This window comes from Myxine glutinosa, chromosome 6, assembly GCF_964187855.1.
Source record: "Myxine glutinosa chromosome 6, kmMyxGlut1.1, whole genome shotgun sequence".
Lineage (NCBI taxonomy): Eukaryota > Metazoa > Chordata > Myxini > Myxiniformes > Myxinidae > Myxine > Myxine glutinosa.
In genome coordinates this window covers 76,802,751-76,824,908 of record NC_136266.1, presented here as the reverse complement: position 1 = coordinate 76,824,908, position 22,158 = coordinate 76,802,751, and the positions used below count along the sequence as shown (strand labels likewise).

At 48.2% G+C, this 22,158-nt stretch overlaps 1 protein-coding gene across 1 annotated transcript; it reads right to left on the bottom strand.

Annotated features, from left to right (window-relative positions):
* Window positions 1-2,766: 2,766 nt before the first annotated feature.
* LOC137413297 (thread biopolymer filament subunit gamma-like) lies at window positions 2,767-6,106 on the bottom strand. The gene is made up of 8 exons (XM_068098688.2): window positions 5,318-6,106; window positions 5,144-5,204; window positions 4,949-5,044; window positions 4,684-4,860; window positions 4,458-4,583; window positions 4,102-4,322; window positions 3,554-3,953; window positions 2,767-3,002 (listed from the first exon to the last, which is right to left on the bottom strand). Exons 1-7 carry the CDS (start codon window positions 6,055-6,057, stop codon window positions 3,557-3,559), a joined length of 1,818 nt encoding a protein of 605 aa, XP_067954789.2. The 5' UTR covers window positions 6,058-6,106; the 3' UTR covers window positions 2,767-3,002; window positions 3,554-3,556.
* Window positions 6,107-22,158: the final 16,052 nt, after the last annotated feature.

Here is a 22,158-nt window from a genome sequence, read left to right as displayed (position 1 = left end):
TCGAATTTGGTGTGTGGGTGCAACCCACGTCAAAATCCAAGATGGCCACCGCCATGTATGTCTGATGCCATGTATGTCTGAACCTTGTGAGCGGAATATCTTGAAAAATAAGCGAAGTACCAACTTCTAATCTGGTGTGTGGGTGTATCTAGGCACAAGGAAGAACGATATTGAGAATTGGGTCGCCACGTCAAAATCCAAGATGGCCGCCGCCATGTATGTCTGAACCTTGTGAGCGGAATATCTTGAAAAATAAGCGACGTACCAACTTCTAATCTGTTGTGTGGGTGTATCTAGGCATAACGAAGAACGCTATTGAAAATTGGGTCGCCACGTCAAAATCCAAGATGGCCGCCTCCATGTATGTCTGAACCTTGTGAGCGAAATATCATATCATAGCATGTTTTCTGCGTCTTCCACTTTGTCAACTCACATCACTTCCCCAATGGGGGACCTAGGTTACGCTTGTTTAATTAGTTTTACCAAACACAATGGTATTTGTAAAGCAGTTCAGTGAATGCTAATTACTTCAGACAACCTGGTCAGACATCATGGCACCAGCTGTATTATTTTATTATTTGCTGTCAATTGTATTATTTTACATTGAAAAACAATATCCTTCTACAACTTACTTATAGAACTCAATAAAAACATTTCATTTAAAATATATTTGAGTATACAGCAATACCCCGTTTTACGCCATTTCGACCTACGTCAAATCCGACTTTACGCCACTCTTCTAGAGTAAATTTCAGTTCAGCGAACGTCATTATGTGCGCCTTTACTTCACTCCGACATCATAATAGGACGTGAAAAAAATATATTTAAAATAAATAAAATAGTACATAAAAATTAACAATAAAAGAAGCTAAAAAAACAATTTCAAATACAATAAAAAGCACATTAAAATATTTTTTAAATGTACGTATACGTATGTGTAGCTGCTGGTTCTCATTCAAAACAAAGGCGACGCCATATGCATTTTGTCCTGTGCTGTGGTCGCGTGCTTGCTTTGCCTTTCGCTGTAATTTTTGTGATTGTTCCTTTACTGTGTAAAGGTTCCTTTACTTTGTAAAACAACCAACGCAACGTGGCAACGGCGAAACATGACGACAATGCCAGCTCGGACGACCGTGACCGTGTCATGCCTCGAGCCGGGGTGCCTTGTCGGGCACCTCGCCGGCATCCGGCGTCGACGAACCGATTGACGTGTTCATGTGCACATGTGCATGGATTTGCAAATGCCTGCCTGTACGTCGTCGTTTCTGCGTATATCGCATCGTCCAAAAAAGCAAGCAACTTCGGCCGCTCGAGGAAAGACGGGGCACGCCTACGACTATGAGGCGAGCGTCGATCCCCGGGGCGGCCGGGTTCACGGAACACTGAGCTCGTTCGTTCGTCACAGACAACATGACACGACCACTGGTGAAACTGCTCGGACATGTTGGGTAAAGTACGCTGTGGTGAAGCGGGCCGCGGAGCCACTCGGCACACAAGCCAGCTCACGGTCGACACGTCCGTGCCAGTCACCCTGTTCGAGGAGAAGACCCGACCGATAGAAAACAACGGAGGGACTCCCGACGGGGAGCCGGCAAAGATTCAGGGCAAAGCCACAGCCTCCTCCAGTTATTTACTCTAGTTTTATGGTGGTTGTCTTCATTTTAAGGCATTACGCCTGGTTTACGTCAAAAACCGAGTTACGTCACAGCTTATGGAACCAATTAATGACGTAGGCCGGGGTATTGCTGTATTTTAAAGACATAACGTAATGAGATATCCTGAATCATTATTTGACATTTGTACAGAATTATTTATCATTTTGGGAAGACCCGATCCAACACTATATTTCAAAAAACACCCTATCTGTAATCATATTACCCTCACTCATAAAAATGATTTTACCATGACAATATGTGGTCTACCATTGCCCCTACGAAGAATTTACTTTTCTCGAGCAAACAAATTTGGTCAGAGTGTCGGAGATAATTCGCCTACTGGAGGAAATCTCAGCTTCTGCATGGAAATCACAAAAAAAACTTGCACATGAGGTGAGCAGGTTGTAGCTCATAGAAATTACTTGCTTCATAAATTTTACACTTCCACACTGGGTAGAGAACCATTCAGACTGGGTACGTTTTTCGTGCAAGTCCTTCACGTACCTGCTGTCTATGCTTGATGCTCGACTACAGGTGGCACAGGAATGTGGAATTTATTGGTTCATGGTTTCCCATTCACTGTTTTTATTATCTGTCTTTCACAAACCTGCTATCCATGTCTGACATGCGCCTGAAGGTGCCACATGAATGTGGAATTTATTGGTTCCATGGTTTAGCACTCACCGCTTCAGCATTGTTTGTTTGCTTTCAGTTCTCCACCCTTGCATAGCATGGGTATCTCGCTAGTTTATATCTAAAACACAATAGGATACAATGCTATGCCATTGATCTGAACTACAGGTCTTTCTCTGCTTTCGGAGGAAATGGCTCCGATTGTTTTACAAACCACAGGCAGCATTTGGAAACGTGCTGGAAGCAAATCTATCATCTCTTATCCTTACCCAGAATACATTATTTCAGCCCAGTTGAGGCGTTAACCACCTCAGCCCTCACCCATCCCAAACTTCCTACTCCAAAAACCTCTTTTCCTGTTTATCCTTGCGTGTTGTGCACACCTGTTTCCCCACTGCTCTACTGTTAGTTTATACCCTCTGTCATTTTCCTCTCCCATGAACCTCGATCTTGGGGGAAATAAAACAAGACATAAATGTTTAGCATTGATGTGATCTTTTATTTATTTATTGCCTCGAGAACATCACAAGCAAAACATTTGAGCACATTTAACTTATTCGAAGGTGTAAATTTTAAATATAATTGTTTTACTCTTCCGGTTATGAATATTGAAAAAGCAACTGGAATGTAAATCTCTTGTGGGTTTTATCTTCTTGTGGATGTTTTGACATGAAGAGTTTCTTCCAAGATTTTCAACTTTTTCTCAGGGCAGTGCTGGAAAGGAAAAGAGAAAATAATAGTTTACTTCCTGTACATAACATGATGGACCAAATGTTTGCAAGTGTAATTGATGATATATCTCATCCACAACAAATACTTCAGCAAACTTTCTTCTAAAATTGTCGAGCTATCGAGTTTGCTGTCTGCACTAATGGATTCTGCTATATATATCCACAAGATATCTTGACACTCAATGTGTATGAGAGGCCACAAAGGTTCGAGTTTGTACTGTATTTGCACAAATATCATGTGGTAAACAAGGGTATACATTGTCAAAATCACATTTGTTTTTACAATAATCATGCATTCTGCACAAACTCCGAAGCGTTTTCATTTATTGGTTTTGTATCATGTTTGCCCATCTACCATTCACACATGCACTTTTACAAACCCCTGCAGGATCAAGATGTTTTTCTTTGAATCCTTTGTCTTCCTCAATATTCAGTCTGATTAACAAGATTAATCGATAGTCTTTATCAGGAAAGCATAGAATAATCGTGGGAGGGATGTTTATTCTGGTAATATGTGTGGAGAAACATCAGTACCATTTATTGTTGAAGGACTATGGCGGTCTCGTGTCCGCTTGTTCCGTAACCACCACTGGACGATCCACTGACACTCAGAATGGAGCTGCTTCTTTTCATGGAGCTGCTGCTATATGGGCTTTGTCCAATCAAGGCACTTCCCCCAGACGAACCACATTCCATCACTGCACTTGTTCCACCACTGTATCCACCTCCTACACTGTGGCTAGCTGCACCACTGTAACCACCTGATAAACCTGTGCTGTAACTTCCTCCTCCACCTGTGCTGTAACCTCCAGAAATGGCACCATGTGTTGCTAAACTGGTCCCATAGCCCCCACCAAATGAGGAAGCACCACCAGCAGCTCCACTTCTGACAACAGTAGCATGAGCAAAGTCATCAGCCATTGCTGTCCTTACCCTGAAATAAATGACAGAACACATAATTAGCTGCAAATCCATCAACAGCACATACATATGAAAATTTAACAAGGCATACATGAAAACATAATTTATTTTGGAGATACATAAAGATTTCTGTGATCAGAAATACTCTATGAAGAACATACATGGTCTCCTGTCCCTCGAGGAGCTTCTTGTACGTCGAAATTTCAGCATCCAGAGCCGTCTTCATGTCCAGCAGCTGTTGGTAAGTCACCAGCTGTCTCTGCAGGTCCACCTGGTTTCCCTCGATCTCCTGCTCATACCTGGTGTAGGTGTTCTGGAACTGGACGAGGTCAATGCTCTCCCTGTTCTGTAAATCGGTCAGTCTGTCTCCCAGGGTTTGGTACTAGTATGGAGAGATTGGAATATAGAAAAGCACAACAAATTGTTTTTCTCAAAATTTTCAGAAATATTATCTGCTCCAAGCCGAGATGTAAAGCTCACAATTGTACAAAATTATTCTGGAATAAAGAGTCCTCACTGTGGTAAGAAGCCTTTGGTACTCCCCATTCAGTGGCTGCAGCTCTTTTTCTAGAGTATTAATCTCCTTGTCCAGAATAGAAATCTGCTCTGTTGTCTGGGTGGAGATTCCTTGGATCTGATCAATCTGCACAGGAGATACAGGTCAAGCAGTCAGTCCATTGGGGATAATGGCAGGATATTGAGAGGAACTGGGATTTGAAATGGTCTCAGATCAAGGAACCTACTTGCATCTTGCAATACATCTCAGCCTCTTGGACATTCTTGGTGACCACTTGTTGGTATTCCTCACGCATCACATTGAGGGCCTCGGTAAGGTTGACGGCCTTCAGGTTATCCACTTCAATCACTGATGTCTGTACTGGTCCAAGTCTGCCAAACTGCTGCTTCAGGTTGTTTATTTCCTGTGCAAGAAAAGGGAATGGAAATTATTTATTTATGGTCAAAAACCCTTTATTACTTTGCGACGTCAATGATTCTGAACCAGCTTACCTCAATTTGTGTTTTCCTCTGGAATGTGAGCTCCTCAGTCAAAAACATAAACTTTGAGTCCAGGTCAACACGCATGTCGTTTGCTGCTTCAAGATCCTACAAAAAATATTAGAATCATTGGATTATTTTAAAATACATATCTTTTTAAAACAAATTTATTAATTGTTCAATGGCTGATCTTGTGTTTTCACCAACCCTCTTCATGTTCGCAATGTCAGTTTCAAGTTGCATTCTCACTCCAAGCTCAAACTCGTACCTGCACAGAAACACCATTGAAATGATCATCATAATCATGAAAGTTAAAATAACCATGACCCGTTTTGTAAAAGCTTAAAAACAACCCATGTGTCTGCATTCAAAAGGTCTTACTTGGACTTGATCTCATCAGCTGTGGCTCTCAGGTGGTCCACGTCGATCTCCAGGCGTACACGTTCCAGCGTCAGGTTGGACACCTCTGTCAGCATCTCAGTGACTTGTGTCTCCATATTCTCCAAATTGACGGTCGAGTCAGGAGACATTGGTACACCTCCAGTTAGATTCTTCAGTTCTTCCTCCAGTGTCTCATTCTCGATTGTAAGCTGCCTTACTTTATCTACGTAGCTGGCCAAGCGCTGGTTCAATGTGCCCAAGATGTTCTTCACTTCATCTCTGCTCAAGAATGAAGGAACCATTCCACCTGCAGGGCCCAGAGTTCCAACCACGCCAGACATACCTGCTGAGGTGATGGCACGGCCTGCAGTAAAAGCTGGACTTGCCATGATCCCGGGGCTTATACCCCCAATAAACCCACCAGCACCACCTCCATAACCGATCATTGGCACCCCACCACTAACAATGCCTCCAGCACCGCCTGACGCACCTCCTCCATAGGCAGACATCCCCACGGCACGGCTGGAAATTCCCATACCTCCAAACCCACTGGAAATGCCCATACCTCTGATCCCTGCAGAGCCCATTCTTGAGCTTCCTTCTCCCATTGACATGCCCATAGTTCCCATTCCAAGCCCCATTGAACGGCTGCTGGAACCTCCGTAGCCACTGGAGCCGATCATAGCGCTGGATCCACCGGTGCGGGCAGAGCGGTAGCTGACGGATGAGTGAGAGGCCATTGTTGCTTTTTGCTCCACCAGATTCTCCCAGGTGTTGCTGGACTGCAGATCTTTTGGATTGCCTGGTGCTTTTATAGGAGCCTCAACATTATTCAAATGCGTTTGTTACAATCCATTAGACATGCTAGCGTCACCTCCATGCGATAATGTTTATTTGGCGAATTGTTCCAAGATGCCTTGGATGAGCTCCATTCTGTCATTCCCTGGCTGAGAAACACTCGCACCTTCCCGCCCATACATTTTACACTCACACCTTACCTGCCATACCTTTTCCTCTCAGTTACATAGACATGACATTGGAGAAAACATTTGCAGGATTTTCCAAAGAAACAAGAGTAAGAGAAAGAAGATTGAATGTTAAAATGCACTGTGATGACGAAACTTAACAGCCATTATATTTTTCGTTTAAGTTGAGAATAATAAATTATTAACTTTCCATCAGAGACCTTAAAACATGAAGTGTTAATTGTATCTGAAATATGTTTGTAAATTGTAAGTACATCATGCGTTTTACTTTAATTAAAACGGTTTATCCTTCTTTTATGTAATAATCTGCCATTAGGATTACGAAATTACCCTGTGGTAAAGCTATTTAATTTATTAATTAGATTAATGAAAAGTATTAAATAATTAAATTGATATATGTGGGAAAATTACATGCCCAGACCAGGAATCGAACCTTGGTCCTCTGGAAAACCTGGTTCGCTTCCTGGTCTGTGCATGTAATTTTCCCACATATATCAATTTAATTATTTGTTAATTTTGAAGATTGTTTTTTGTTTGGAATTTAAAGAATGCCATGGAGGCAGAAAGAGTGAAGAGCAGCTTTGGGAAAGTTTAAGGAGATGTCATAGATTTGCAGGTTCTTCCTCTACCCCAGACATTTCTCAGATATTGTATTTTTAATGACCAAGTAGGTTCATGAAATGGTTCAGAATATCATTATGAATGAGGACATGGACGCATTGAAGGCTCAAAAGAAGAGGATAAGATTAGACCTTGAAAATTGATTTCACTGACACATTAGATGCCGAGTTGGACAAAGCAAGTCATTTTGAATAGAAACGGTTTTAATAGTGTTTGAGTAATTAACCTTAACCCCTGCATTGTTACTTTCATCTCATTAAACACTATTAACCAAGTTGTGTCACCTGATGTACCAGCCTGGGTTCGAACCATAGCCGAGATATAAACTGTCACTCTGGTGTCCCCCAGACAGGGTGATTCATCAATGTGTGTGCCATCCCTCGGATGGTCTTTAAACTGGGTCCTGCATTAGTTGGTCGATACATTAGAGGTCTCATGGTGTTCTTTGCGAACATTAGGCGACCTATCGCCGACACCCTGAATAAATTACAAATTACTGCCTTCATCTACAGGATGCGTTGCATCAGCTGCACAGCCATGCTCCAGCAGTGATGCAACTAGCAGCCATATGCTGTGTGCAAAATGAGTTGATGACCTGATGTGACATCATTTTTTCCTTCCCCCACACACCCTTTCCCCTGATGCTGGGAGAGAGGGGGGAAGGCGTGGCCTGTAGAATATGCGGCCCTTTTGACCTACAGACACTAACTCTTTGGCTTTATATATTTTAACGCATTTTATATTTAACACAGACACGAACACTTAAGAGCTGAAATCATCAATTTATTGTTCCACCCTCCCCACCCCTCATCCCCTCAAAATCCTTCACACTCACACAACATAACGCTTCATTGCATTGCAATCACTTTGTAGTGTGGGCATTTTTGTTTTCACCTCAACATTCAGGATGTTGGCCTAACATCCCATCACGCAAAAGGTAATGATGTCACACTGTTACGACCTGGCCCTTTGGTAGAGGGCTCGGGGTATGGCCTATTGCTCAGGAGGTCCTAAATGACGTGCTCGGGAGGCCAATATGTTTCCCTTGTGTGGGTCCTGCCGTTTAAGCAGTCAGATGTGACCGAGCGGAGTTATCATCTGAATGTTGACGCAACTTTACACCCCCACTCACCGATACACTGTATGCCAATCCAGTAATATTGCCGATCGCCGACAATCCTCTTGCCCATTGCACGAGTAATGCAATGCAAATTCAAAACAGTGGAATGAATGCAAATCCTTCACTCAGGATGAAACCAAAGCGCAGGATGTACAACCAAACAATACAAAAACAATAGGAACATCCCACGGACATGTGGTGTAATGTATAAGTAATTAAATAAAGACAGACAGGCACCAAAACAATGTGGACAAGACGATCAAATGCCCCACCAGATATCCCGAGCTAATCCCAAGGAGGGAGGGGGAGCAAAAAACAAAAGAATATTTGTTGGATTATAAAGAAAATTAATAAGTAAAAGGAAAATAGAAAGAAAGGGGAGGGGGGGGGGATTCAGGCCTGTTTGAGATGACTTCCAGCAGCCTCCTCTCAGCCGCAGGCCTCAAAGATGGCTCCTCACCACCTTTCTCTCTCTCTCCTTCACTCTCTCGGGATGTGTCCTCAAACTTCACGAACCAATGGATCAGAGCAACTCTTTCAACACCAGGAAACAGCACTGTTGTGAAATCAAGATACAACATCGACCCATAAGGTAGGTTTAATCGAAATTCGTTCTCAACAGCATCTAGAGAGAAACCAATAAACATTGTATTAATATTACAGGTAAATACAGGTGCGTACAGGTGGTATGACTATAAATGTGCTTATGATATATATAGCAGAATCGTTACCTTTCTATGGAAGCCCAGAGGAGCTATAGAGTTACATTGCGGTGATGGATCTACATCTCCTGTCTGCGCTGATATATATAGGAACCGCGAAAGGGTCGCGTAGCGGCCATGAGGAGAATAACATCAGTGTCGTAACTTGGATGACGATTTCATCACATTCTCCCCGCGCTTAGATCCTAACTAGGCGGTGAAGAACAGTAGACACATACAGAGGGATACATAGGAATGCAAAGAACGAAATACAGAATCGAGACGGCCAGAACGCACGACCAGAATAGAGACGAGATACATCGGAATGATGTCACTGCCGATCGAACGTCCAGGGGCCATCAATCCCGATGGCAGGGTTACTGCATTTCAGCCTGTTAGCCTGGTTAGCAATCAATCCCCAGATATAGATGTATCAATCAAGAAGATATCGAACCGAGCAAGCAGTGTTCATCCCAGGGAGAAGACGATGAGCCCGTGGGTAGCAGTAGTCTTACAGTGGGGTAGTCTGATTAGATAATTTGTACCTCGTTGAACAGTGAGGTAGTCGGCACAGTAGCTAGATGGATAAGGTGTACCTTTGCGATATGCAACTCATTACATAAGGTGTGCCTTGACGAAGAGCGACTGTCCATTCGTCGCAATGCAACGCATTTCAGGCAGATGTGTCGATGTGGAAGATGTGTAAACCAGTAAGCCACGTCTATTCGTCGCAAGGCAACACATTTCAGGAAGATGTGTCGATGTGGAAGATGTGTAAATCAGTAAGCCTCTTTACAGTAAGCCCTAACAGTAAGTAAGATTACATGACAGGAGGCCACTACAGTAAGTCCATTACAGTAAGCACTACAGTAAGTCCATTACAGTAAGTCTGTACCTGCCTTGGCTCCCAAGGGTACATACGCATTACAAACTCTTGTTTCGGCACGCGAATCTACCGTTGGCAGCGATCGCACGAGACACGAGCGGCCTCTGAAGGCTGCCTGGACGACCGGCATGGCTGATTACGACGACGCACAAAACGACCGAAACGCGCCTCTCCAGCGAAGCGCGCAGAACCTCCGGGATGCATATGGCAATCCTGTCCAGCTGTACAGCGCGCGCGGAGGATCGGAGAAGATCGGCAGACCGAGAGAGAGTCCCGGCTGGACAAACCATGTTTGTCCCAGTGTTGTCCCGGATGGATTGTCTAGATGTCGAGATGATTGTCATGCTAGATGTCCCGGATGGATTGGCCATCCCCGGATGTCCGACCGATCCATCCATACAACGCCATCATTGCATGGCACGGATCCAGCCGGACCGCGGATGGAGCGACCATCCACGGACGCAATGGCACAGAGACCCAAAGACAGCCATCGCCCCGGATGGACTGTCCATCCACGGATGTCCGACGCTCAAAGACACAAAGTCATCCACGGACGCCATCCTGGGCCCCCACAAGGGGCGAGGTGGGAGTCGTTATACCGGACGGCACCCGGGCGAGCAACAATAACCTCCCGGGCCCCCACAAGGGGCGAGGTGGCCCGATCACAGGGAGGGGCCATGTCGAGCAAAGGTCGCAGACGCTCCTTACCCGGAGCGACAGAGCCACGGGTCACGGTGTACCCCAGAAAATCTATCCATCCCCAGAAAATCTATCCATCGTGCGTAGGGAGTATTTGCACGTATCCGCGTGCACAGTTAAGTGATACCAGCGCGACCTCAAGGAAGCGCTGCAGATTACCATCATGGTCATATCCCTTGGACATATCCACAAACCGTAAGATTATCGAGGTAGACGAAACATCTGTTAAGGCTCCCGATCCCACCCCCCCCCCCCCCCCCCACCGAGGTTGCAGCAGCGCGCTGCATACCGAAGACAGACGACCTTCACAGTCTGGGTCAGGCTGAGTCACAGTCAGTCTGGGGCAGAGGGAAAATGGAATCAGACGAGGCGTCTCGCAGTCTTGAAATGTACGAGCCAAGAGCTCTGTCCGATAAACAACGAGCCCAGAGTCAAGGGCGAGCAGGCAGTACGGTGCCCCCGTTACATGCGCAGGTGACAATGGAGTCGGGCGCGACGCTCAATGTCACCATTTCACGAGGTCACCGTGTACCCCCTAAACGGTGCTGGCGCGCGACCCTGAGGTAGCGCCGCGTTACGTTGTTTACGTCGTTTACGTAAAGGACATTTGGTACGTAGTTTACCAAGGTACATGGAAATGTAAACGAATCCCCGATGAGATCGCGGGAAGCACGCAATTACGTTAATGACGCTGTAAAGCAAACGCGTGATATAGTCGATGACGTCATCAATTAGTTCGGGCGCGTGCGGGCGGGTTTGACGGCGTGGTCTAGCTGAGCGGTATCCCCAGACGGAGTAAACTAGCACTCCGAAGTCTAAAGTCTCGCGTCCATTGGGCAGCAGCATTCGAGCGAGCTCGAGATCGGTATACGGAATACGAACCCGGCCGACGGGCGAAAGTAATATCTAGGGCGCACCGCGTACGAGGGAAACCGAAAGTTGAGCTCGGCCTGTTGATCCAGTGCGGGTGAGCCCGCCGAGTCGAGGGGCGAGCACGCCGAGTCGAGATGGCGAGCATGCTTGGCAGCGATAGACTGCACGACCTGAAGTAGCGTCTCGTTTGTTTTGCTGTCGGGTCAAAGGAGCGAATACATATCACGCCCTGAAGTAGCGTCTCGTTTTCGGGTCAGAGGATCGAATACATAAAACGCCCTGACGTGGCGTCTCGTTTAAGGTGCATTGAGCATGAAGGATGAAGAGGAGGCCATTTGGTCCGTCAAGCCTGCTCTACACCAACACCACATTAATTCAATCCAACAGTTTTAAAATTAAATTAATTGGGTGAAACGCGGGGTGTGGAAAAGGAATGAAAGCAGTCGGTGTACAATGGTCGCAGGTGTTTAACGAATACGCCGTTTGAAGATCGGGAACAACAAATCAGGTAAAACAAAGGACGAAGAAGAACGATCATCTTATAGAATACACATGGTATACGATCAACCATCATAAGCATAAGCCCGAGTGTCGTGAAAGGCTATGAAGGTCCCGCTCGACGTCCTTAGAAACTCATCCGTGCTGCGACGAGTCCTCGCATGGTGCCAAGCGAGCCTCCATTGAGGCGATTCCGGGCAGCGGAGTTCGCCGGCCTCGTGGAGTAGCCACATGTAGGTGGGTTTTCGACGGCCGCGATCAGAATCGCCGGCCTCACAGAGTAGGGCCTGCGAGAGGAATCGCATGCGAAGGGGTCCATCCAGCGAAGATGCGGCGCGCGCAACTGGCGCGTCGTGCATAGTAGGGATTCCATCCAGCGACGGTGCGGCGCGTGATTCGCGCGTAAGAGGGGTTCCGACGAGCAGCGATAGGAATCGCCGGCGTCGCAGAGAGGGCCCGCGATGGGTGCAGCGCGCACGATTCGTGCGTAGGAGGTGATTCCGGCGAGCAGCGATAGGAATCGCCGGCCTCACCGAGTAGGGCCCGCGAAGGGAGCAACGTGCGGCTTCGCGGCGAGGAGGTGATCGGAATCAGAATGGAATCGTGGGCCGCCCAGAGTATTAGCACGCGATGGGTGCAGTGCACGACGATTCGCGTGGAGGAGGTGATTCCACCGAGCAGCCGGAGGGAGCCGGCCGTGTGCGGCACGGCGTGATTCCGACGAGCAGTGCGCGATTCACGCGGAGGAGATGGGTCCACCGAGTAGCGAGTGGTCGGAGTGAGCCGGTCGTGAGAGGCACGGCGTGATTCCGACGAGCGGTGCGCGATTCGCACGGAGGAGATGGTTCCCGAGAAGCGAGTGGTCGGAGTGAGCCGGTCGTGAGAGGCACGGCGTGATTCCAACGAGCAGTGCGTGATTCGCGTGGAGGAGATGGTTCCACTGAGCAGCGAGTGGTCGGAGTGTGCCGGCCCGCGAGGAGGAGGTGATTCCACCGAGCAGCGAGTGGTCGGAGTGTGCCGGCCGTGTGGAGGCATGGCCGACATGGGAGTCGTGATCACTCGCGTGGGAATCTCATCTCGGGCCGAGGCACGCAAATCTAGGATGATTCTCTCGGACGGAGCCGTTAGCGTTTCGAGCAACCAAGGCTAGATTCGTACCTTCGGCTCCAAGCGGGTCCGTTGTTCCGACGGGGTTGCGGCCCAGGACATTTCCCAGTGGCAGGCAGCAGGCGCCTTGCCGGAGTCCGTCATGCCTGCTCCGGCGTTCGAGCCTCAGGAGAGCAGTTTGCGTTTTGACGACGCGGTCCCGCAAAAGGCTTGCGAGGTCCCAATCGCATCCGGCCCTTTTGAGGCAGACTGGTGGCGAGAGTAGTCGGAGCTCCGTAGCTGGTGCTAGCTCGACGGGTCCTCCGCTGGGCATTCTTCTCCGAGGCGAGCATTGCAGGAGCGTGGGCATTATCTTGATTCCGAGCGATGTCAGGAGAGGAATTTCGATTAAGTGTTGTGAAATCAAGATGCAACATCGACCCATAAGGTAGGTTTAATCGAAATTCGTTCTCAACAGCATCTAGAGAGAAACCAATAAACATTGTATTAATATTACAGGTAAATACAGGTGCGTACAGGTGGTATGACTATAAATGTGCTTATGATATATATAGCAGAATCGTTACCTTTCTATGGAAGCCCAGAGGAGCTATAGAGTTACATTGCGGTGATGGATCTACATCTCCTGTCTGCGCTGATATATATAGGAACCGCAAAAGGGTCGCGTAGCGGCCATGAGGAGAATAACATCAGTGTCGTAACTTGGATGACGATTTCATCACAAGCACGTTGCCTCAGATTGGCCAAGATTATACTCGACGAGGAGCACACGCTTCTGCTCCATCCCTCTTCTTTGCTGCACGACGCCACATGCACCATGGCTCTCCTCCACCCCAGCTCTACACCTGTCCCTTCCATGCTGATGGTGCCTCCAAACGGCAGCCCTCGGGGGGGGGGGGGGGGGGGGATCACTGAACTCCTCCACAAACCCTCATATGCCGAGTTACTCATCGCAAACACTGGGCGTGCGCCTAGCCTTTTTCTCTCTTGAGCTTGCCTATCCGGCCGCCGCTTCCTCTTCCTCTCTTCATTCCCTTCTCAGACCACTCACGAGGTTCTCCCCCATGACAATGTGGAGGCCTCAAAAGAGAGGAGAGGGGGGAAGAAGGTAGATAAGGAAGATCGTTAAGCAGAAAAATGAAAATAATGTTATGTCGGTGAGGTAGGGGTATATATAGATTTAGGTAGATCTGCATAAGGAGGTGCTCCGATGGCGCGAGGGAAGAAAGAATCATCTCGATGTATGTAAGTCAGGGACCTGTCTATCCCGGTTTGTCGGATTAAGGTTAATCTTCGTCCCCATTACGAGGAATGGGGCATGTTAAGTAGTTCTAGGGTTTATGCTAATTCCCCGGTATGTCGTTCCCTCTGTGATCATTCCGGTGTTCTTTATGGCAACACATCACATACATTAGCTAGGCCCAATAGAGCACCACATTAATTAAATTCCCCCGGCGCCACAATGACTTATGGACGAACAGACCGGAAGCGGCCGCGCATAACGCCGGCATGATGAGCAAACATCGAACAGGCAGGCCGAGAGCCACGCCCCGGAGTACTCGTGATTGACGGGGGAGGGCGAGTTGGAAGCAGGTCGCTGATTGGAGAGTAGGAAAGATGACGGACGTGCCACACTGATTGGCCACTGACCGATGACACTAACACCAAAGGTGCGAGACGCTCAGCCAATCAGTGCGGACGGCACGAAACACTACCAACAAGCGACGCGCTCATTGGAGGAGAAGCGCAGGGACGTGAGGAAGGCGTGAAAGGCCACAAAGAATGGACGTACTGTTTGGCAGAGGGAGAGAGCGGACGGGGGATGACGAGCGATAAAACCAATCGCTGGGCGACATTTCAGGCTCTCGTTTTAGTTTCCTTCCTGCCTGGACCTCCCTTCTGCCCTTTCCTTTCTCTCCGTTTGGACCTCTTCCCTTGCGATCCGGAGATTGCCTTGCTTGTTGATGTTGGAGCGCCGACGATCCTCTTGCCCAGCGTTCATGTACGGGACCTCGCGGGCGATCGTGTGGGGACACGAGGCTTGGCGGCAGCGGCGTACGTGGGCCTGTGGGAGCGCGAGCGAGGACGCATTGAGGCCTGGTGAACGGGGGCACGGGGAGGCCTGCGTCGGACTACGGTGCTGAAGTCCGACAATTCCTGATGGACGCTACACCACTAGAAAGACGGAAGCCTCTCCTCAGTGAAAGACACATGAAAACCCGCTTGGAGTTTGCAAAAAAAACCATCTAAAGGACTCTCAGACTGAGAAACAAGATTGCGTGGTCTGATGAAACCAAGATTGAACTGTTTGGCTTCCGTCTGACCACTCTGCTATAAAGCCCAGATCGGTGGAGTGTTGCAGTGATGGTTGTCCTTCTGGAAGTTTCTCCCATCTCCACACAGGATCTCTGGAGCTCAGCCAGAGTGACCATCGGGTTCTTGGTCACCTGTCTTACCAAGGCCCTTCTCCCCCGATTGCTCAGTTTGGCCGGGCAAGAGCCCTGGTTGTTCCAAACTTCTTCCATTTAATAATTATGGAGGCCACTGTGCTCTTGGAAACCTTCAATGCAGCAGAAATTTTTTTGTAGGCTTCCCCAGATCTGTGCCTCCACACAATCCTGTTTCTGAGCTCTGCAGGCAGTTCCTTCGACCTCATGGCTTGGTTTTTTCTCTGATATGCATTGTCAGCTGTGAGACCTTATATAGACAGGTGTGTGCCTTTCCAAATCATGTCCAATCAATTGAATTTACCACAGGTGGACTCCAATCAAGGTGTAGAAACATCTCAAAGATGATCAAGAGAAATGGGAGGCACCTGAGCTAAATTTCAAGTGTCATAGCAAAGGGTATGAATACTTATGTCAATGTAATATTTCAGTTTTTTCTTTTTAATAAATTTGCAAAACTTTCTAAAATCCTGTTTTCTCTTTGTCATTATGGGGTATTGAGTGTAGATTGATGATGGAAAAAAATGAATTTAAACGATTTCAGCATAAGGCTGCAACATAACAGAATGTGAAAAAAGTGAATGGGTCTGAATACTTTCTGAATGCACTGTGTCTATATATATAAAACACAGTTTGTGTGTGTGTAATGTTACCGATAGACTCCTAAACGGAGAGGCTCATGTACTTGATATTTGGCACAGACATGGCCATTGAGCCTGGGAAGGACATGGCCGACCTAAAAATATTTGACGAGATCCATATTTTTTATTCATATTTACCTCGGCGCATTTCAGTGAGGAATATTATACACGGAATCTGACCTGGTGGCAGAGCAGCGCGCTGATTCGCTCAGAGCGATCACGTGATGTTCCATCCCCGCCGCCAGACCATTGAACATAAAACACAGTTTGTGTGTGTGTAATGTTGTAATGTGTGTAATGTACGGGTCTCCCTTCCCCCGCCCGGCAACGCCGGTACTGGAGGGCGTCACAGGATCGGTGAGTCTCCAAATCCGCTTCTCGCTGTTGCGAAGATGCAAGACGATGTCGCGATTGTTGTGCTGCTCTCCGACCATGAGAACTGCAACGTCATTGTTGACTGGCCCTCCCCTTCCCTCCCCCTTCCCCCTCCCTCCTCCGTCCTCCCCTCCCCCTCCCTTCCCCCTCCACCCTACCCCCTCCCCTTCTCCCCTCCCCCTCCCTTTTCCCCCTTCCTTTTCCCCTTCCCCCTCCCCCTCCCCTTCCCCCTCCCCTCCCCCCTCCCCCTCCCCCTCCCACCCTCTCCTCCCCCTCCCCCTCCCACCCTCTCCTCCCCTCCCCCTCCCCCCTCTTCTCCCCTCCCCCCTCCTATTCTCCCCTCCCCCCCTCTTCTCCCCTCCCCCCCTCTCCCCCCCCCCATTCCCCTTCCCCCTACCCTCCCCTCCCCCGCCCGGCAATGCCGGGTACTTCTGCGAGTTGAACATAAAATACAGTTTGTGTGTGTGTAATGTTACCGATAGACTCCGAAACGGAGAGGCTCACGTACTTGATATTTGGCACAGACATGGCCATTGAGCCTGGGAAGGACATGGCCAACCTAAAAATATTTGACGAGATCCATATTTTCTATTAATATTTACCTCAGCGCATTTCAGCGAGGAATATTATACACGGAATCTGACCTGGTGGCAGAGCAGCGCGCTGATTCGCTCAGAGCGATCACGTGATGTTCCATCCCCGCTGCCAGACCATTGAACATAAAACACAGTTTGTGTGTGTGTAATGTACAGGTCTCCCTTCCCCTGCCCAGCAACGCCGGTACTGGAGGGCGTCACAGGATCGGTGAGTCTCCAAAAGCCGCTTTGTGCTGTTGCGAAGATGCAGGACGATGTCGCGATTGTTGTGCTGCTCTCCGACCATGAGAACTGCAACGTCATTGTTGACTGGCCCTCCCCTTCCCTCCCCCTTCCCCCTCCCCCCTCCATCCTCCCCTCCCCCCTCCGTCCTCCCCTCCCCCTCCCTTCACCCTCCACCCTACCCCCTCCCCTTCTCCCCTCACCCTCCCCCTCCCTTTTCCCCCTCCCCCTCCCTTTTCCCCTCCCTTTTCCCTCTCCCCCTCCCCCTACCCCTTCCCCCCTCCCCCTCCCCCTCCCCTTCCCCCTCCCCCTCCCCCCTTCCCTCCACCCTCCCCCTCCCCTCCCCTCCCCCGCCCGGCAATGCCGGGTACTTCTGCTAGTATATATATAAAGATATATGTAAGATCATGCAATGCAAGGCCAGAAGAGCATCAAACCAACAGTTTGTAGGTCGGACCCTATCTTATCAGGGATGAAACCCAGACCATGGCGCTCAAAGACTGTGTGATGTATGCAAGCAAAAGTACCCATCCTCAGTGAGGGAAAAGTTTAAGTTGATCTCCCAATTTAAATTATTTCATGGACTTCAAAAAGGATAATTGTGTTGCACTCTTGGTTTTACTCAGAGCTAAAGCTCTGAGCTACTTACACCACCCGCCATGAAATTGTGATGCAACATTGAGTGGTGTAGGTTGAATTTGTCTTTGCAAAATAAATTTGGTGTCAATACCTGTTCAACCAACATATCAAAAGTGAATGTTGAGCTTTTTCTGCATGTGCATTTTTCAAATACAGCGTGAAAAGCAGCCGTCATAAACGGGAAACAGATGAACACACGGGCAGACACCACGGTTCACAATCGAATCTAATATATTGTTCTGAGTCTGGGATTTTGGGGTTCGCTGTGGGAGGAAAACCCGCAAATTTCTCCCGATCTCCGATCCTGCAGGCCAAGGTACCACAGATAACTCCATGGCCCGTCTTGTTGGAACCAACCATGAAAGCCATTCAGACGGCCAAATCTTCCAGGATTCCCCGTCTAACACCCTTTACCTGGGGCTGGCCCAACTAACTGGGGATCGTACCCTCAGCACTGCACTCAGATTACTGCCGAGCAGAATAGAAGTACAGCGCTGAATAAATTGAACAAAACAATTGAGGTAAAACATCCCGGCTGTCGCAAGTGTGGGCTTTACCGGGTTCAATAAGGAAACGACTGTGTGTGTGTGTGTGTAGATGTGTGTATGTATATTTTTGTATATGTATGTATATGTATGTATGTGTATGTATATGTGTGTGTGTGTGTATATGTGTATATATATATATATATATATATATATATATATATATATATATATATTGTTACGGACACGGCTAAAGATGTTGCTTGACCGAGCGGAATGGCCGCCGTGTTCGCACAGTTTACCCGATTACCCCCAACTCACCCGATTCCACTCGAACGTTGGCCAAATCGCGCTACGCTAAATCAATGATGGAAAGGACACAACGACTGGGATAAATGAAACGACGCAAGGGGTACAGTTCTCAAGACCTCCGGAGGAGGATATAATTAGTGGTGGAGAAAAGGGGTAGATTACAAGCTAGAGTGAGGTAAAAGACACAGAAGAGATGGGCACTTAGTTACAGTCTTATCTTATTCCCGACAGACCACAGACAAACGGAACAAGACTGACTTACACAGGGATTGATGGCAGGGAAGGACAGGTAGTTCGATAGCACAAGGTGCACCTTGGCTCAGGGACAGGATCAAGCACGGTCCAAAAGATGCAGGGAGACCTCACAGCGCTCGGAGGTGGCGTCTTTCTTCTCCAAGCTCAGCGCGCATCTGACGTCACCTCCCTCTTCCTGCGCATGCTCAGCGGGGAGTCACACGCCCTCGGCTGGTTGGCTCCGCCCCAGATGGGACCGGTCCGCCGCTTCTATTGGGTGCGGGGGTTACCGGGCTCCGCCCTTGACGAGGAGCTGACAGCGAGCCCCTACTTGGTAACCCCGTCAAGCACATGTTCGATGGCGGCTCGTTGGAAAGGCCTGGTGCCCTCACAACACCCCCTACCAACCAAGCCGGAATGAGGACGCGCACTCCCCGCGCCGCCGCCGTTGTTGTTGTTGTTTTTGTTGTTGTTGTTGTTGCTGAACCGTGAGGAAGAGCTGCGGGGAGGTATTGGGAGGTCCTAAACTTCCTAACGGTGCCATACAATCACATTCTGGTGCAACGAAGAGTCAGAATTAATGGAAACGAGTCCTTAACTGACATAGACTAAGAATAACTAGCAAGATGTCCTATAGTTGTCTTACATGAGATGCGGTGAACCTGGGCACGACATTTAATGGGGGAAATAGGGGGAGGTCGGGTCTACAGAGTGTTGTTTACAGAAAATGGGACTAGGGAATGGGGGATTGGGGATAGTTGGGAAGTATTGAGGAAATAGGGGAATATTTACAAGCGGATATGGATGGATGCAAATCCCATATCCGCAACATTGCACCCTTCTCTACCTCGGGGCGACCCGACCCGATAAATTTTTACCTACTTTAGTGTGGCACTCAGATGTAGTTCCCTCTACTATTAACTCAACCCTGAGTGCGACAGTTTTACAGATGTTCACAAATGAGTAAATATGTCCCCCTGCGACGTTGCACCCTTCTCCTAACAGTTGATCTTGGAGACGGTGGCAGGGGTTTTCGACGGTCCACACGGTCTCCACGTTTTTCAAAGTTAAGTCTGTTCACAATTGTATTTTGTCGAAACTGTATTTATCGTTCAGTGTGTGAACTTATAGTGTCCCCCTTGGAAGTTTCTCAGTGTTTATCTTTCATATATTAATCGTTTGTTTGCCGCGTCACGAGCAAGGCCTTGCAGCCGAAGGCTTCCCCCGTCGAAGGTTGTTCCTTCCTTCGCTGTTTTGCTAGCTTTTTTGATTTCCCCTTCTCCACCAAGCTTCACCAAACATCTACTATTTGTCTAACGTTGTAACCCCCACACCCCCCCCCCCCAAAAACAAACAAAAAAACAAACAAAAAAAAAACTTTTATTTCCCTTTCTCCTCGTGTGCTTTTGCCTCTGCCCACGTGCGCTGTCTCGCCCCGCCCCCATTTTCCCCTTGCCTTCCACCTTTTGCCCTGTTCAAGTGACTCATGGTCGTCGCTCTAGGCTTCCTCTCCCCATTGGTATTTTTGTCAATATAAGATTGTTCTTCACAGTTCTGTTTAAATATGTTTCAACTATCCCCTTCAGTGTTTTATTCAGTGGTTTATTACAACACGCTGTTTTTCTTCTTATTTAAAAGGCTCCTTTCAATTTCCTCTTCAACTCATTCCATTTCAAAAAAATATTCAATCTCTTTTGATTCCAAATCACTCCATGCTCTAAATTCTCATTCATTCCATCCCTCCTCCATCGTTCTCAAACGAATCGCTAACTTGAAAATCACAACAAACCCAATTTGTTATATATGTTCATCTTTCATTAATCATCCACTTTCTAAACTCCCCCCTTGCCCCTCCCCTTCAAATCTCCCCCCCAACCATCCATCCCAAATTCTCCCTCCTCCCACCTCCTTCTCAAAGCTGCCTCCTCCCCACTTCGTCTCCCTTCTATGTCATACCTCCACCTCCCCCAACCTTCGACTTTCCTCTGCCCCCCCTCAAACAAACTCTCACTGTGCCTCATTCCATCACCATCAAACCTTTCATCCTCCTCATCCTTCCCTTTCTTGTAACTCTTCTGTAATCTCTGACACACTATCAACTGCTCTTCCTACATCCCCCTCTCACCCTTCATCTGACCCTACCCCTCCCCTCCCCTGTCCTGCACCCGATGCTCCCCCTCTCTCCTCACTAATGGTATGGACCTCAAACATCCGGGGCCTTCGCTCAAACCTGATTGATCTCTCCATTCAGGTTGCTTCTGAAAATCCAGACTTGATCTGCTTAACAGAAACTTTCCTCCTTCAAGATGTGTCTGATTCCTTAATATCTCTTCCTGGTTACTCCCTCCTCCGGTACGATAGACCTGAGCCTCGTCCTGGTGGTGGGGTGGCTATCTTTATCAAAAACTCTCTTCCTCACTCTCCCTGCACTGCCCTCTCTCCACCCCACCCACAGGAGTACCTCTGGCTACGGCTTCCTCTCCGCTCCCACCTTTTGTTCATATGTGTTCTGTACCGTCCTCCAAACAGTGATGACTCCATTTACATTTCTCTATCGGACAACATGGACCAACTTCTATCAACTCATCCAAACTCTCTCTTCCTCATATGTGGCGACTTCAACTGTCATCATGCCAGCTGGCTGGGTGTGGGTTCATCTCTCACCAGCCATGGCACCTCAGCAAAGGACTTCTGCGACTCATTGGGACTGACACAATCTGTCCATTTCCCGACCCGGATCTCAGTCAATGGAGTATCTTCTCTTCTGGACTTGGTTATGACTAACTTCCCTGCAAATGTCTGCTGCTCTTCTTCTGCTCCAATCGGTTCTTCTGATCATGTGCTTGTTAAAGTGGACATCTCTCTGGCCATTCTCAGAGAGCCTCCTCAGCGTCGACGAGTCTGGCATTTCACTCAGGCCGACTGGCACGGTCTGCAAGCAGCCATCAATCAACTGGACTGGTCTCCCATCTCTAATGCCTCTGACATCAATTCTTCCTGGGAATTCTTCCAAAGCAAACTGCTTTCTCTCATGCACAGATTTATCCCATCTCGTCTTCAGTTGTCTTACCCTTCCTCCCGTCCATGGTACACTGAATCTTGTGGTGAGGCAGTTGCCCTGAAACAACTTGCCTTTGCATCTTGGAAGGCAAATCCAACTGAAGGCAATCTCAGTTCCTTCCACCAAGCTCGACACAAGTGTGTTTCTACCCTCAGGAGTGCCAGGAAGCACTATCTCTCCACACTCAAGATTGAACTCTCAAACCTGTCTCCTTCCTCCAAATCCTGGTGGCGTCTGGTCAAATCCGTTTCTGGTGTTTGTTCCCCCTCCATCCCCTCCCTTACCTCAAATGGCTACACAGTTGACACCGCACGTGACAAAGCCGAATGCCTCAACTC